Here is a 15801-nt window from a genome sequence, read left to right as displayed (position 1 = left end):
TGGACAGTGATGATGTACGGCTTCTCCTTTACATAGTAAAGTCTTAACTTGCATCTGTGGATGCAGCGGCGAGGGATGTTGACTAACAAAGGTTTACTAAAGTTGAGATCGAGTCCAGAGAAGTCGGCAGTGCTTCTGGACAGTGATGATGTACGGCTTCTCCTTTACATAGTAAAGTCTGAACTTGCATCTGTGGATGCAGCGGCGAGTGGTGTTGACTAACAAAGGTTTACTAAGGTTGAGATCGAGCCCAGGGAAGTCAGCAGCGCTTCTGGACAGTGATGATGTATGGCTTCTCCTTTACATAGTAAAGTCTGAACTTGCATCTGTGGATGCAGCGGCAAGTGGTGTTGAGTAACAAAGGCTTACTAAAGTTGAGAGCGAGCCCAGAGAAGTCAGCAGCGCTTCTGGACAGTGATGATGTACAGCTTCTCCTTTACATAGTAAAGTCTGAACTTGCATCTGTGGATGCAGCGGCGAGTGGTGTTGAGTAACAAAGGTTTACTAAAGTTGAGAACGAGTCCAGAGAAGTCGGCTATGTACGGCTTCTCCTTTACATAGTAAAGTCTGAACTTGCATCTGTGGATGCAGCGGCGAGTGGTGTTGACTAACAAAGGTTTACTAAAGTTGAGAGCAAGCCCAGGGAAGTCAGCAGCGCTTCTGGACAGTGATGATGTACGGCTTCTCCTTTACATAGTAAAGTCTGAACTTGCATCTGTGGATGCAGCGGCGAGTGGTGTTGAGTAACAAAGGTTTACTAAAGTTGAGAGCGAGCCCAGAGAAGTCAGCAGCACTTCTGGACAGTGATGATGTACAGCTTCTCCTTTACATAGTAAAGTCTGAACTTGAATCTGTGGATGCAGCGGCGAGTGGTGTTGAGAAACAAAGGTTTACTAAAGTTGAGAACGAGTCCAGAGAAGTCGGCAGTGCTTCTGGACAGTGATGATGTATGGCTTCTCCTTTACATAGTAAAGTCTTAACTTGCATCTGTGGATGCAGCGGCGAGTGTTGTTGACTACCAAAGGTTTACTAAAGTTGAGAGCGAGTCCAGAGAAGTCGGCAGCGCTTCTGGACAGTGATGATGTAAGGCTTCTCCTTTACATAATAAAGTCTGAACTTGCATCTGCGGATGCAGCGGCAAGTGGTGTTGAGTAACAAAGGTTTACTAAAGTTGAGAGCGAGTCCAGAGAAGTCGGCAGTGCTTCTGGACAGTGACTATGTACGGCTTCTCCTTTACATAGTAAAGTCTTAACTTGCATCTGTGGATGCAGCGGCGAGTGGTGTTGACTAACAAAGGTTTACTAATGTTGAGAGTGAGTCCAGAGAAGTCGGCAGCGCTTCTGGACAGTGATGATGTACGGGTTCTCCTTTACATAGTTAAGTCTGAACTTGCATCTGTGGATGCAGCGGTGAGTGGTGTTGACTAACAAAGGTTTACTAAATTTGAGAGCGAGTCCAGAGAAGTCAGCAGCGCTTCTGGACAGTGATGATGTACGGCTTCTCCTTTACATAGTTAAGTCTTAACTTGCATCTGTGGATGCAGCGGTGAGTGGTGTTGACTAACAAAGGTTTACTAAAGTTGAGATCGAGCCCATGTTCATGATATCATTACAGATGAATGATGTTTTTTAAGACAGTCTGAGGGATCAGAGATCATGTGCATTCAGAACGGGTTTTCATCTTGCCCTTTACGCACAGAGATTTGACCAGATTCCTTGAATCTTTTAACTATATAGTTCACAGTAGAGGGTGAAATGCCCCAAATCCTTCCCATTTGTCTTTGGGGAACATTGTTCTCATATTACTGGATTATTTGCTGAAGCATCTGTTGGCAAATGAAGTCTGGAATGATTCTTGCTCTTGAAGGACTCGGCTGTTATTGGAGGCTCCTTATAAACTATGACACGATTGCCTGTTTAACATCTCCTGTTTCACATCGCCTTGTTATTTCAACTTGTCAAATTGTTATTAGTCTTAAATTGCCCCGTCTAAACTTTTTGGCATGTGTTGCAATCATCTGATATGAAATCACTGTACATAAATAACAAATAATGAAATTCACAGGATAAAACATCATATAATGTGAAGTTGTAGAGATTTCAATATAGCAAAGGCTAAATATAGTTAACAAATCACTCATTTTTGTATTATTCACATTTTTCATACTGTCCCAACTTTTTTGGAATTGGGGTTGTATAACTGTTTGTCTGTTAATCACTCATTAATCCAGTCACCTCTGCCGTCGGCGAGACAGCGGTTGTAGCCAACAGGACTGAAGTATTCAAAGAAAAACACAGCGAAGGCAGAAACCAGCAACAGCATCACAAACATCATCACCCAGACATCTGCGCTGAACGGCTCTACAGAGAGACAGAGGTCACAAACAAGTGAGGATACTGTAGAGAATGTGTGTGTGTTTGTGTGTGTGTGTGTTTGCGCGCGCGTGTGTGTGTGTGTGTGTGTGCGCGCGCGTGTGTGTTTGTGTGCGTATGTGTGTGTGTGTGTGTGTGTGCGTGTGTGTTTGTGTGTGTGTGTGTGTGCGTGTGTGTGTGGGTGTCTGTGTGTCTGTGTGCGTGTGTGTGCATGTGTGTGTGTGTGTCTGTGTGTGTACGCGTGTGTGTGTGTGTGCGTGTGTGTCTGTGTGTGTGCGTGTGTGTGTGTGTGTGTGTGTGTGTTTGTCAATATTAATTTGAACATCAAATGAGAGTCTCTCACCGAGGAATGCAGAAGGTGACACAGTGCCGTTGCTACGGGAGACCATGACACTGATGCCTGTCTCTATGAAGGGCACAGAAAAGTCAATGACCTCTGACCTCTCCTCATTGATTGTCAGTGACCCCACCGCCATATGAGCATTCTTCAAAACCACCTACAGACAGAGAGAGAGAGAGAGAGAGAGACAAAGAGAGAGAGAGAGAGATAGCTAATGACATCAGAAAAGGACTCCTGAAAAAGTGCACTTTTTTATCCAAAACATACTTATAAAGCAGATTTTCAGGTCATATCATTGACATGAATTTAAGGATAATTTAGTGTTTTGTAAGGGATCACAGTTATATAAAATATTTTAATATTTTCATTATTTTTCATGTCAATTTAAGAATGTTATTTTTACAAAAAATGTAAAATCAGAACCATTTTCTTAATGCTTGTATGTACTTTAAAGAAGTACAATTACATGAATTAACTGTCTAACATACTAAAGCACACTTAGCAGAAGCGAAGCTGATTGTCATGTCAACTTCAGTTGCTGCTAAAATAACATTTAAAGTCAATAAATGGTCTTCAGTGTGCTTTCAAGAAAAGGCTTCCAGGACACTAATCATAACATAGTTCAGCATACTTAAAGAAGTGCACTTGATTGTCATGTCAGTGTTAGTGTATCAGATGAGTTGTGATACACGTCCTCATGCAATCGTTTCAGCAGTGACACCAGATTCATCTACATCACTGAAAGCAGTTTAATGGAGTTTAGATACTGAGCTCTTTGTAATTGGTTGTGTTGATTAGTGAATTCATTTGAATAAATCGTTCAGTGCATTTTGTGGACTGTGGAGCGGAGGGGGGTGGGGCCGGGTCGGAATATCGCGCGCCCAGTCCCCAATCGGCCTGATGAGGCGCGCGAGGGATAAAGGCGGCCGGTGACGATTGTTCGAGAGAGAGAGAATTACGGGCATGTCCGTCATGTGTGTTTGTTTATGTGTTTTTGGTTTGAGTTTTCATTAAATTATGATTTATATTGACAAGCCGGTTCTCGCCTCCTCCTTGCCCATCCTTTAACTGTTTTACATTGGTGCCGAAACCCGGGAAGGAGGAGGGATGGCCGTCGCAGAGTCCTCGACACTGCCGTCCACCCAGGGGAGCGCCGCTGCCATCTGCCGGGTGACGGAGTAGCCTGACCGCCCAGATGCGGGGTACGGCCGTCGTCCGCAGGGCAAGTGGGGAATGGATACCCTGACCGCCTGGAGCGAGGGAGCCGCTGCCGGGGGCGTAGGAGTGCCCTGCCGTCCCCAGAGACGCGGAGGGGTCGAGGGAAGACCGCCGTCCGCGAGGGGAGGAGGGAAGAAACTCTCCAACTGCCCGGAGCGGTAGAGCCGCGGCCAGGGGCGGAGGAGTGTCCCCATTTGCCGGCAGAAAAGCGGAGGCGCGTTCTGCCCGCTGGGGGTCGACGGTTTCACTCCGGTTCGCCCGGGGGTGGAGCGGTTGTCGTCCGCCTGAGTGTGGAGGAGTGTTCGAGGACCACACAACGGTACATCAGAGAACCGGTGAGTGAGCTTTTTCCTCTCTCTCCTCTCTCTCTCCCTTTCGCACCGTGTTGGCCTTTTCCCTCGCCTATTTTGTTGTTGTTTTTCCCCTCCTGTCTCCTCCCAGGGCGAGGAAGGCGGGGATGACCACGCGGGACGCGAGATACACCCCGCCCCAGGGATAGGGGGGGTGTACGTCATGCCGGTGGCACCCCGGCCTGAGATAACGCCGGGAGGAATGTGGAGCGGAGGGGGGCGGGGCCGGGTCAGAATATCGCGCGCCCAGTCCCCAATCGGCCTGATGAGGCACGCGAGGGATAAAGGCGGCCGGTGACGATTGTTCGAGAGAGAGAGAATTACGAGCATGTCCGTCATGTGTGTTTGTTTATGTGTTTTTGGTTTGAGTTTTCATTAAATTATGATTTATATTGACAAGCCGGTTCTCACCTCCTCCTTGCCCATCCTTTAACTGTTTTACATGGACATAAAAACTTTTGACGTAATTCCCTTATCTATGCTGACAGTGAATGCAACATCATCAAGAACTCTTGGGTAACTACCATACATATTACAAAATCCTGTTTCTTTCTATATGTAAGGGATCATCTACAGTGAGAAGAGGATAATGAACGGCTGACTATACGTTATCCATCTTATTACACAGCCACTTACATAATAAATGGACATGAGATTTAAGTTGAAATAACATTTTATATTACTTATAGAGATCATAGAAAGATACGAGAAGTAGAACAGAATACCCACAATACCTGGAGGACCGGTGAACTGGTGCCTGGATGTAAGGTAATTATTCAGAAAATGTCAAATCAAATCACTTTATTGTCACACTACATGTACACAAGTGCAACAGTAGGTGAAAGTCTTGTGTGCAGTTCCGATTACAATAAACAACATATTTACACAACACAATTTACATATCAAATGTACACATACTTACACAATATAATATTCAATGTACAGTAAACAATACACACAATATAGAATACACATACAATAAAAATAAAAAATAGTGTATAGAAAATATATATACAGAAGTTATATTGAGAATATATTTGACAGTCCAGTGTGAGATTATAGATGAATAAAGTGCTGATTATTGATCGTGAGAGATCAAGTATTCAAAAGTCTGATTGATTGGGGTTGAAGCTGTCATGTAGTCGGCTGGTGCGGGTCCTGATGCTGCGATACCGCCTGCCTGATGGTAGCAGTGAGAGCAGACCATGACTCGGGTGGCTGGAGTCTCTGATGATCCTCCGAGGTTTTTTCACACACCGCCTAGTGTATATGTCCTGGAGGGAGGGAAGCTCACCTCCGATGATGTTTCTGGCAGTTCGCACCACACTTTGCAGGGCTTTGCAGTTGTGGGCGGTGCTATTGCCGTACCAGGCAGTGATGCAGCCAGTCAGGATGCTCTCTACAGTGCTGGTGTAGAACCGTGTGAGGATGTGTTGGTTCATTCCAAACTTCCTCAGCCGTCTCAGGAAGAAGAGGCGCTGGTGAGCCTTCTTCACAACGGCCTCAGTGTGGACGGACCATGTGAGTTCCTCAGTAATGTGGACACCGAGGAACTTGAAACTGCTGACTCTCTCCACCGGTGCTCCATTGATGGTGATGGGGCTGTGTTCTCCGTCTTTCCTCCTGAAGTCCACTACAAGCTCCTTGGTTTTACTGATGTTGAGGGAGAGGTTGTGCTCCTGACACCAGTGTGTCAGAGTGTGCACCTCCTCTCTGTAGGCTGTTTCATCATTGTCAGTGATCAGATCTACCACCGTCGTATCGTCAGCAAACTTAATGATGGCATTGGAGCTATGTGTTGCCACACAGTCATGTGTGTACAGGGAATACAGGAGTGGGCTGAGATGTTGCTGCCCATTCTAACCACCTGACGTCTGCCTGACAGGAAGTCCAGGATCCAGCTGCACAGTGATCTGTTTAAGCCCAGAGCCCGGAGTTTCACATCAAGCTTGGAGGGCACTATGGTGTTGAATGCTGAGCTGTAGTCTACAAACAGCATTCTCACATATGCGTTCCTTTCTCCAGATGGGAGAGAGCAGTGTGTAGTTGTAGATGCAATGGCATCATCAGTGGAGCGGTTGTTGCGGTAGGCAAACTGCAATGGGTCCAAAGAGGGGGGCAGAACAGAGCAGATGTAATCTCTGATTAACCTCTCAAAGCATTTGCTGATGATGGGGGTCAGAGCAACCGGACACCAGTCATTTAAGCAAGTGATTTTGGCTTGCTTTGGTACAGGCACAATGGTTGATGTTTTGAAGCATGTGGGGACTACAGACAGGGAGAGGGACAGATTGAAAATGTCCGTAAAAACACCAGCCAGTTGATTCGCGCACGCTCTGATGACGCGGCCCGGAATGCCGTCTGGACCCGCGGCTTTACGGATGTTCACCTGTCGGAAGGATCAGGTTACATCCGCAACAGAGACGGAGAGTGAACCATCCTCTGTAGCGTCAGCCGCAAGTGCTCTCTCCGCGAGGGTGGTGTTATTGTCCTCAAAACGAGCATAAAATGTATTACGTTCGTCCGGGAGCGATGCAGCGGTGTTCACGGCAGAGTCTTTATTCCGTTTGTAGTCCGTGATGGTATTAATTCCCTGCCACATGCTTCTAGAGTCAGTGGTGTAGAACTGTCCTTCAATCTTGTGCCTGTACTGGTGTTTGGCTGCACTGATAGAGTTACGGAGGGCATAACTGGCTTGTTTACGCTCCTCCGCATTAAAAGCGGAGGTCCGCGCATTGAGTGCTGTGCGAACATCGCCGTTAACCCATGGTTTCTGGTTGGGGAAGATCCGTATTGTTTGGCACAACGTCCTCTATGCACTTCCTGATGAAACACGTTACGCTGTCAGCGTAAACCTCGATGTCATCATCAGAGGTGGACCGGAACATCTCCCAGTCCACGTGATCAGCACTGGATCGTTCTGAGGGTGGGTGCGGCAGAAGCAGAATGGAAGAGTGGTCTGATTTGCAGAAATGTAATTGCTGGATGGTGTGACTGACCAATCAGTATTGAGTATTCCAGATAGCGTTGTAATAATTGACTATATATATCTGTCTGTATGCATGACAGCATATGTATATATGACTATATAAACGTCCTGGTTACTTTCGTAACCTGTGTTCCCTGATGGAGGGAAAGAGACATTGTGTCAATGTAGTGACACTAGGGATCGCCCTTGGGAGCCTCATACATCTTTGTTTTTTGAGACCGGGGCGTGGATTGGCTGGAGTGGCTTTCCCTCCGAAGAAATAAGCCGCGATCGCAACGTGTCTATGGTCATGCTCTCGCAGTGTGGGCATGAACCATCAAAGAACACTGTCTCAGCATGTCTGAGCCCAAACACGAAAGGCACCGATCGTGACCTTCAGAAGTGGAGAGATTTTGACTGCAACCACGAACTTTCTGTCAGTGCCCACTCTTTTAGGGAATATATACTTTTTTAGGTTCCCTATCTGTCACTATGTGTGAGGTGTGTGTATATGTGAGTGTGTGTGTGTGAGAGTGTATTTTTGTGTATGTTTGTGAGAGTATGAGTGTGTGAGTGTGCGCGCGTGTGTATGTTGTGTGTTTGTGTGTGTGATTGTATGTGTGCGTGGGTGAGAGTGTGAGTGTGTGTGTGAATGTATGTGTGTATGTGTGTGTGTGAATGTACAGTATGTGTGTTTGTGTGAGCGTGTATTTATCACTTTGTGGGGACCAAATGTCCCCATAAGGATAGTAAAACCCGAAATGTTTGACCTTGTGGGGACATTTTGTCGGTCCCCATGAGGAAAACAGCTTATAAATCATACTAAATTATGTTTTTTGAAAATGTAAAAATGCAGAAAGTTTTCTGTGAGGGTTAGGTTTAGGGGTAGGGTTAGGTTTAGGGGATAGAATATAAAGTTTGTACAGTATAAAAACCATTATGTCTATGGAAAGTCCTCATAAAACATGGAAACACAACATGTGTGTGTGAGTGTGTGTGTGTGTGTGTGTGTATGTGTGTGAGAGTGTGAGTGTATTCGAGTGTATGTGTGTGTATGTGTGTGTGTGTGTGTGAGTGTGTGTGATTTTTTTGTGAGTATGTGTGTGAGTGTGTTTGTGTATGTGTGTGTATGTGTGAGTGTGTGTGTGAGAGTATATGTTTGTGTATGTGTGTGAGAGTATGAGTGTGTGAGTGAGTGTATGTGTGTGAGTGTGTCTATGTTTGAGTGTGTTTGTGTGTGTGTGTGTGTGTGTGTATGTGTGTGTGAGTGTGAGTGTGTGTGTGAGAGTATATGTTTGTGTATGTGTGTGAGAGTATGAGTGTGTGAGTGAGTGTATGTGTGTGTGTGTGCGCGTATGTGTGTTGTCTGTTTGTGTGTGTGTGAGTGTATGTGTGTGCGTGTGTGAGTGTGAGTGAGTGGGATTTTGTGTGAGTGTATGTGTGTGTGTATGTGTCTGTGGGTGAGAGTGTGTGTGTGAATGTATGTGTGTGTGTGTTTGTGTGTGTGCGCGTGTGTGTGTTGTGTGTTTATGTGTGTGTGAGTGTGTGGGATTTTGTGTGAGTGTATGTGTGTGTATGTGTGCGTGGGTGAGAGTGTGAGTGTGTGTGTGAATGTATGTGTGTATGTGTGTGCGCGTGTGTGTGTGTATGTGTGTGAGAGTGTGAGTGTGTTCGAGTGTATGTGTGTGTGTGTGTGTGTGTGTGTGTGTGTGTGTTTGTGTCAGTACCTCTCCCACCATTCCGTTCCAGGTACCATTGATTTTCTTGCCATGTTTGCCGTTGGTCACCAGGTAAAGGTCGTAGGTGAACTTCACTGACTTGGCGATCTTTTTCAGAATATCAATACAGAATCCTTTACAACAGCGCTTGATATACACTGCAGGGTCAGCTGTGCGATTACTGACAGACAGAGAAAGACAGACAGGTGATGGATGTTAGAAAAACAAATTTTCATTCTCATCCACTTCAACATCTTGTGGAGTTTTTCCTTTATGTTGCTGGCTGTGGGCTTTTATTGGATTGCTTCTCTGTAAAGTTTCTTTGAAACTATATGTATTGTGGTAAGCACATAATTGAAAATGAATTATTAAACAGATTTTTGTTTATTTTAAATTCTTAATTTATATAGTTCTGTTGTAAAATATCTTATTTAGACATTGGGTTTAGGGGATGTGTTGGGTTTAGGGGTTGTGTTGGGTTTAGGGGTTGTGTTGGGTTTAGTGGATGTGTTGGGTTTAGGGGATGTGTTGGGTTTAGGGTTAGTGTTGGGTTTAGGGGTTGTGTTGGGTTTAGGGGATGTGTTGGGTTTAGGGGTTGGGTTGGGTTTAGGGGTTGTGTTGGGTTTAGTGAATGTGTTGGGTTTAGGGTTAGTGTTTGGTTTAGGGGTTGTGTTGGGTTTCGGGGATGTGTTGGGTTTAGGGGTTGGGTTGGGTTTAGGGTTTGTGTTGGGTATAGTGGATGTGTTGGGTTTAGGGGTTGTGTTAGGTTTAGGGGATGTGTTGGGTTTAGGGGTTGGGTTGGGTTTAGGGGTTGTGTTAGGTTTAGGGTATGTGTTGGGTTTAGGGTTAGTGTTGGGTTTAGGGGTTGTGTTGGGTTTAGGGGGGATGTGTTGGGTTTAGGGGTTGTGTCGGGTTTAGGGGTTGTGTTGGGTTTAGGGGTTGTGTTGGGTTTAGGGGATGTGTTGGGTTTAGGGGATGTGTTGTGTTTAGGGGTTGTGCTGGGTTTAGGGGTTGTGTTGGGTTTAGGGGGGATGTGTTGGGTTTAGGGGTTGGGTTGGGTTTAGGGGTTGTGTTGGGTTTAGTGGATGTGTTGGGTTTAGGGTTAGTTTTGGGTTTAGGTGTTGTGTTGGGTTTAGGGGATGTGTTGGGTTTAGGGGTTGGGTTGGGTTTAGGGGTTGTGTTGGGTTTAGGGGTTGTGTTGGGTTTAGGGGATGTGTTGGGTTTAGGGGATGTGTTGCGTTTAGGGGTTGTGCTGGGTTTAGGGGTTGTGTTGGGTTTAGGGGGGATGTGTTGGGTTTAGGGGTTGGGTTGGGTTTAGGGGTTGTGTTGGGTTTAGTGGATGTGTTGGGTTTAGGGATAGTTTTGGGTTTAGGTGTTGTGTTGGGTTTAGGGGATGTGTTGGGTTTAGGGGTTGGGTTGGGTTTAGGGGTTGTGTTGGGTTTAGGGGATGTGTTGGGTTTAGGGTTAGTGTTGGGTTTAGGGGTTGTGTTGGGTTTAGGGGGATGTGTTGGGTTTAGGGGTTGTGTTGGGTTTAGGGGTTGTGTCGGGTTTAGGGTTTGTGTTGGGTTTAGGGGTTGTGTTGGGTTTAGAGGATGTGTTGGGTTTAGGGGTTGTGTTAGGTTTAGGGGATGTGTTGGGTTTAGGGGATGTGTTGGGTTTAGGGTTAGTGTTGGGTTTAGGGATTGTGTTGGGTTTAGGGGATGTGTTGGGTTTAGGGGTTGTGTTGGGTTTAGGGGTTGTGTTGGGTTTAGGGGGATGTGTTGGGTTTAGGGGTTGTGTTGGGTTTAGGGGGGATGTGTTGGGTTTAGGGGATGTGTTGGGTTTAGGGGTTGTGTTGGGTTTAGGGTGGATGTGTTGGGTTTAGGGGTTGTGTTGGGTTTAGGGGTTGTGTTGGGTTTAGGGGGGATGTGTTGGGTTTAGGGGTTGTGTTGGGTTTAGGGGGATGTGTTGGGTTTAGGGGTTGTGTTGGGTTTAGGGGGGATGTGTTGGGTTTAGGGGTTGTGTTGGGTTTAGGGGGGATGTGTTGGGTTTAGGGGTTGTGTTAGGTTTAGGGGTTGTGTTGGGTTTAGAGGTTGTGTTGGGTTTAGGGGGGATGTGTTGGGTTTAGGGGTTGTGTTGGGTTTAGGGGTGATGTGTTGGGTTTAGGGGATGTGTTGGGTTTAGGGTTAGTTTTGGGTTTAGGTGTTGTGTTGGGTTTAGGGGATGTGTTGGGTTTAGGGGTTGGGTTTAGGGGTTGTGTTGGGTTTAGGGGATGTGTTGGGTTTAGGGTTAGTGTTGGGTTTAGGGTTTGTGTTGGGTTTAGGGGTTGTGTTGGGTTTAGGGGGGATCTGTTGGGTTTAGGGGTTGTGTTGGGTTTAGGGGTTGTGTCGGGTTTAGGGTTTGTGTTGGGTTTAGGGGTTGTGTTGGGTTTAGAGGATGTGTTGGGTTTAGGGGTTGTGTTAGGTTTAGGGGATGTGTTGGGTTTAGGGGATGTGTTGGGTTTAGGGTTAGTGTTGGGTTTAGGGATTGTGTTGGGTTTAGGGGATGTGTTGGGTTTAGGGGTTGTGTTGGGTTTAGGGGTGATGTGTTGGGGTTAGGGGTTGTGTTGGGTTTAGGGGGGATGTGTTGGGTTTAGGGGATGTGTTGGGTTTAGGGGTTGTGTTGGGTTTAGGGTGGATGTGCTGGGTTTAGGGGATGTGTTGGGTTTAGGGGGGTTGTGTTGGGTTTAGGGGTTGTGTTGGGTTTAGGGGGGATGTGTTGGGTTTAGGGGTTGTGTTGGGTTTAGGGGGGATGTGTTGGGTTTAGGGGTTGTGTTGGGTTTAGGGGATGTGTTGGGTTTAGGGGTTGTGTTGGGTTTAGGGGGATGTGTTGGGTTTAGGGGTTGTGTTAGGTTTAGGGGTTGTGTTGGGTTTAGGGGTTGTGTTGGGTTTAGGGGGGATGTGTTGGGTTTAGGGGTTGTGTTGGGTTTAGGGGTGATGTGTTGGGTTTAGGGGATGTGTTGGGTTTAGGGGTTGTGTTGGGTTTAGGGGATGTGTTGGGTTTAGGGGTTGTGTTGGGTTTAGGGGGATGTGTTGGGTTTAGGGTTAGTGTTGGGTTTAGGGGTTGTGTTGGGTTTAGGGGATGTGTTGGGTTTAGGGGTTGGGTTAGGTTTAGGGGTTGTGTTGGGTTTAGTGGATGTGTTGGGTTTAGGATTAGTGTTGAGTTTAGGGGTTGTGTTGGGTTTAGGGGATGTGTTGTGTTTAGGGGTTGGGTTGGGTTTAGGGGTTGTGTTGGGTTTAGTGGATGTGTTGGGTTTAGGGTTAGTGTTGGGTTTAGGGGTTGTGTTGGGTTTAGGGGATGTGTTGGGTTGGGTTTAGGGGTTGTGTTGGGTTTAGGGGATGTGTTGGATTTAGGGTTAGTGTTGGGTTTAGGGGTTGTGTTGGGTTTAGGGGGATGTGTTGGGTTTAGGGGTTGTGTTGGGTTTAGGGGTTGTGTCGGGTTTAGGGTTTGTGTTGGGTTTAGGGGTTGTGTTGGGTTTAGAGGATGTGTTGGGTTTAGGGGTTGTGTTAGGTTTAGGGGATGTGTTGGGTTTAGGGGATGTGTTGGGTTTAGGGTTAGTATTGGGTTTAGGGGTTGTGTTGGGTTTAGGGGATGTGTTGGGTTTAGGGTTAGTGTTGGGTTTAGGGGGGATGTGTTGGGTTTAGGGGGGATGTGTTGGGTTTAGGGGTTGTGTTGGGTTTAGGGGATGTGTTGGGTTTAGGGGATGTGTTGGGTTTAGGGGTTGTGTTGGGTTTAGGGGTGATGTGTTGGGTTTAGGGGTTGTGTTGGGTTTAGGGGGATGTGTTGGGTTTAGGGGTTGTGTTGGGTTTAGGGGGGATGTGTTGGGTTTAGGGGTTGTGTTGGGTTTAGGGGGGATGTGTTGGGTTTAGGGGTTGTGTTAGGTTTAGGGGTTGTGTTTGGTTTAGGGTTTGTGTTGGGTTTAGGGGTTGTGTTGGGTTTAGGGGGGATGTGTTGGGTTTAGGGGTTGTGTTGGGTTTAGGGGATATGTTGGGTTTAGGGGTTGTGTTGGGTTTAGGGGTTGTGTTGGGTTTAGGGGATGTGTTGGGTTTAGGGGTTGTGTTGGGTTTAGGAGATGTGTTGGGTTTAGGGGTGTGTTGGGTTTAGGGGTTGTGTTGGGTTTAGGGGTTGTGTTGGGTTTAGGGGGGATGTGTTGGGTTTAGGGGTTGTGTTGGGTTTAAGGGGGATGTGTTGGGTTTAGGGGATGTGTTGGGTTTAGGGGTTTTGTTGGGTTTAGGATGGATGTGTTGGGTTTAGGGGTTGTGTTGGGTTTAGGGGTTGTGTTGGGTTTAGGGGGGATGTGTTGGGTTTAGGGGTTGAGTTGGGTTCAGGGGGGATGTGTTGGGTTTAGGGGTTGTGTTGGGTTTAGGGGGGATGTGTTGGGTTTAGGGGTTGTGTTGGGTTTAGGGGGGATGTGTTGGGTTTAGGGGTTGTGTTGGGTTTAGGGGATGTGTTGGGTTTAGGGGTTGGGTTAGGTTTAGGGGTTGTGTTGGGTTTAGTGGATGTGTTGGGTTTAGGAGTAGTGTTGAGTTTAGGGGTTGTGTTGGGTTTAGGGGATGTGTTGTGTTTAGGGGTTGGGTTGGGTTTAGGGGTTGTGTTGGGTTTAGTGGATGTGTTGGGTTTAGGGTTAGTGTTGGGTTTAGGGGTTGTGTTGGGTTTAGGGGATGTGTTGGGTTTAGGGGTTGGGTTGGGTTTAGGGGTTGTGTTGGGTTTAGGGGATGTGTTGGATTTAGGGTTAGTGTTGGGTTTAGGGGTTGTGTTGGGTTTAGGGGGGATGTGTTGGGTTTAGGGGTTGTGTTGGGTTTAGGGGTTGTGTCGGGTTTAGGGTTTGTGTTGGGTTTAGGGGTTGTGTTGGGTTTAGAGGATGTGTTGGGTTTAGGGGTTGTGTTAGGTTTAGGGGATGTGTTGGGTTTAGGGGATGTGTTGGGTTTAGGGTTAGTATTGGGTTTAGGGGTTGTGTTGGGTTTAGGGGATGTGTTGGGTTTAGGGTTAGTGTTGGGTTTAGGGTTTGTGTTGGGTTTAGGGGGGATGTGTTGGGTTTAGGGGTTGTGTTGGGTTTAGGGGGATGTGTTGGGTTTAGGGGATGTGTTGGGTTTAGGGGTTGTGTTGGGTTTAGGGGTGATGTGTTGGGTTTAGGGGTTGTGTTGGGTTTAGGGGGATGTGTTGGGTTTAGGGGTTGTGTTGGGTTTAGGGGGGATGTGTTGGGTTTAGGGGTTGTGTTGGGTTTAGGGGGGATGTGTTGGGTTTAGGGGTTGTGTTAGGTTTAGGGGTTGTGTTTGGTTTAGGGTTTGTGTTGGGTTTAGGGGTTGTGTTGGGTTTAGGGGGATGTGTTGGGTTTAGGGGTTGTGTTGGGTTTAGGGGATATGTTGGGTTTAGGGGTTGTGTTGGGTTTAGGGGTTGTGTTGGGTTTAGGGGATGTGTTGGGTTTAGGGGTTGTGTTGGGTTTAGGAGATGTGTTGGGTTTAGTGGGTGTGTTGGGTTTAGGGGTTGTGTTGGGTTTAGGGGTTGTGTTGGGTTTAGGGGGGATGTGTTGGGTTTAGGGGTTGTGTTGGGTTTAGGGGGGATGTGTTGGGTTTAGGGGATGTGTTGGGTTTAGGGGTTGTGTTGGGTTTAGGGTGGATGTGTTGGGTTTAGGGGTTGTGTTGGGTTTAGGGGTTGTGTTGGGTTTAGGGGGGATGTGTTGGGTTTAGGGGTTGAGTTGGGTTTAGGGGGGATGTGTTGGGTTTAGGGGTTGTGTTGGGTTTAGGGGGATGTGTTGGGTTTAGGGGTTGTGTTGGGTTTAGGGGGGATGTGTTGGGTTTAGGGGTTGTGTTAGGTTTAGGGGTTGTGTTGGGTTTAGGGGTTGTGTTGGGTTTAGGGGGATGTGTTGGGTTTAGGGGTTGTGTTGGGTTTAGGGGGATGTGTTGGGTTTAGGGGATGTGTTGGGTTTAGGGGTTGTGTTGGGTTTAGGGGATGTGTTGGGTTTAGGGGTTGTGTTGGGTTTAGGGGGATGTGTTGGGTTTAGGGTTAGTGTTGGGTTTAGGGGTTGTGTTGGGTTTAGGGGATGTGTTGGGTTTAGGGGTTGGGTTGGGTTTAGGGGTTGTGTTGGGTTTAGTGGATGTGTTGGGTTTAGGATTAGTGTTGAGTTTAGGGGTTGTGTTGGGTTTAGGGGATGTGTTGTGTTTAGGGGTTGGGTTGGGTTTAGGGGTTGTGTTGGGTTTAGTGGATGTGTTGGGTTTAGGGTTAGTGTTGGGTTTAGGGGTTGTGTTGGGTTTAGGGGATGTGTTGGGTTTAGGGGTTGGGTTGGGTTTAGGGGTTGTGTTGGGTTTAGGGGATGTGTTGGGTTTAGGGTTAGTGTTGGGTTTAGGGGTTGTGTTGGGTTTAGGGGGGATGTGTTGGGTTTAGGGGTTGTGTTGGGTTTAGGGGTTGTGTCGGGTTTAGGGTTTGTGTTGGGTTTAGGGGTTGTGTTGGGTTTAGAGGATGTGTTGGGTTTAGGGGTTGTGTTAGGTTTAGGGGATGTGTTGGGTTTAGGGGATGTGTTGGGTTTAGGGTTAGTGTTGGGTTTAGGGGTTGTGTTGGGTTTAGGGGATGTGTTGGGTTTAGGGTTAGTGTTGGGTTTAGGGGTTGTGATGGGTTTAGGGGGGATGTGTTGGGTTTAGGGGTTGTATTGGGTTTAGGGGGGATGTGTTGGGTTTAGGGGATGTGTTGGGTTTAGGGGTTGTGTTGGGTTTAGGGGTGATGTGTTGGGTTTAGGGGTTGTGTTGGGTTTAGGGGGATGTGTTGGGTTTAGGGGTTGTGATGGGTTTAGGGGGGATGTGTTGGGTTTAGGGGTTGTGTTGTT

General features: G+C 47.1%; 1 protein-coding gene across 1 annotated transcript in view; it reads right to left on the bottom strand.

The window, feature by feature from the left end:
• The window catches only part of LOC127653509 (glutamate receptor ionotropic, NMDA 2B-like), an 87449-nt gene that overhangs the window by 13485 nt on the left and 58163 nt on the right, over positions 1–15801 (bottom strand). Inside the window, exons 11-13 of the mRNA XM_052140198.1 lie at positions 8976–9147; positions 2716–2869; positions 2235–2360 (exon numbers count right to left, since the gene is read on the bottom strand). Of these exons, the coding sequence (XP_051996158.1) occupies positions 2235–2360; positions 2716–2869; positions 8976–9147 (452 nt within the window). The remainder of the gene's footprint in view (positions 1–2234; positions 2361–2715; positions 2870–8975; positions 9148–15801) is intronic.

This window comes from Xyrauchen texanus, chromosome 2 (assembly GCF_025860055.1).
Source record: "Xyrauchen texanus isolate HMW12.3.18 chromosome 2, RBS_HiC_50CHRs, whole genome shotgun sequence".
In the NCBI taxonomy this organism is placed as follows: Eukaryota; Metazoa; Chordata; class Actinopteri; order Cypriniformes; family Catostomidae; genus Xyrauchen; species Xyrauchen texanus.
The sequence above is the reverse complement of the archived record's forward strand: the minus strand, read 5'-3'. Positions and strand labels throughout refer to the sequence as shown.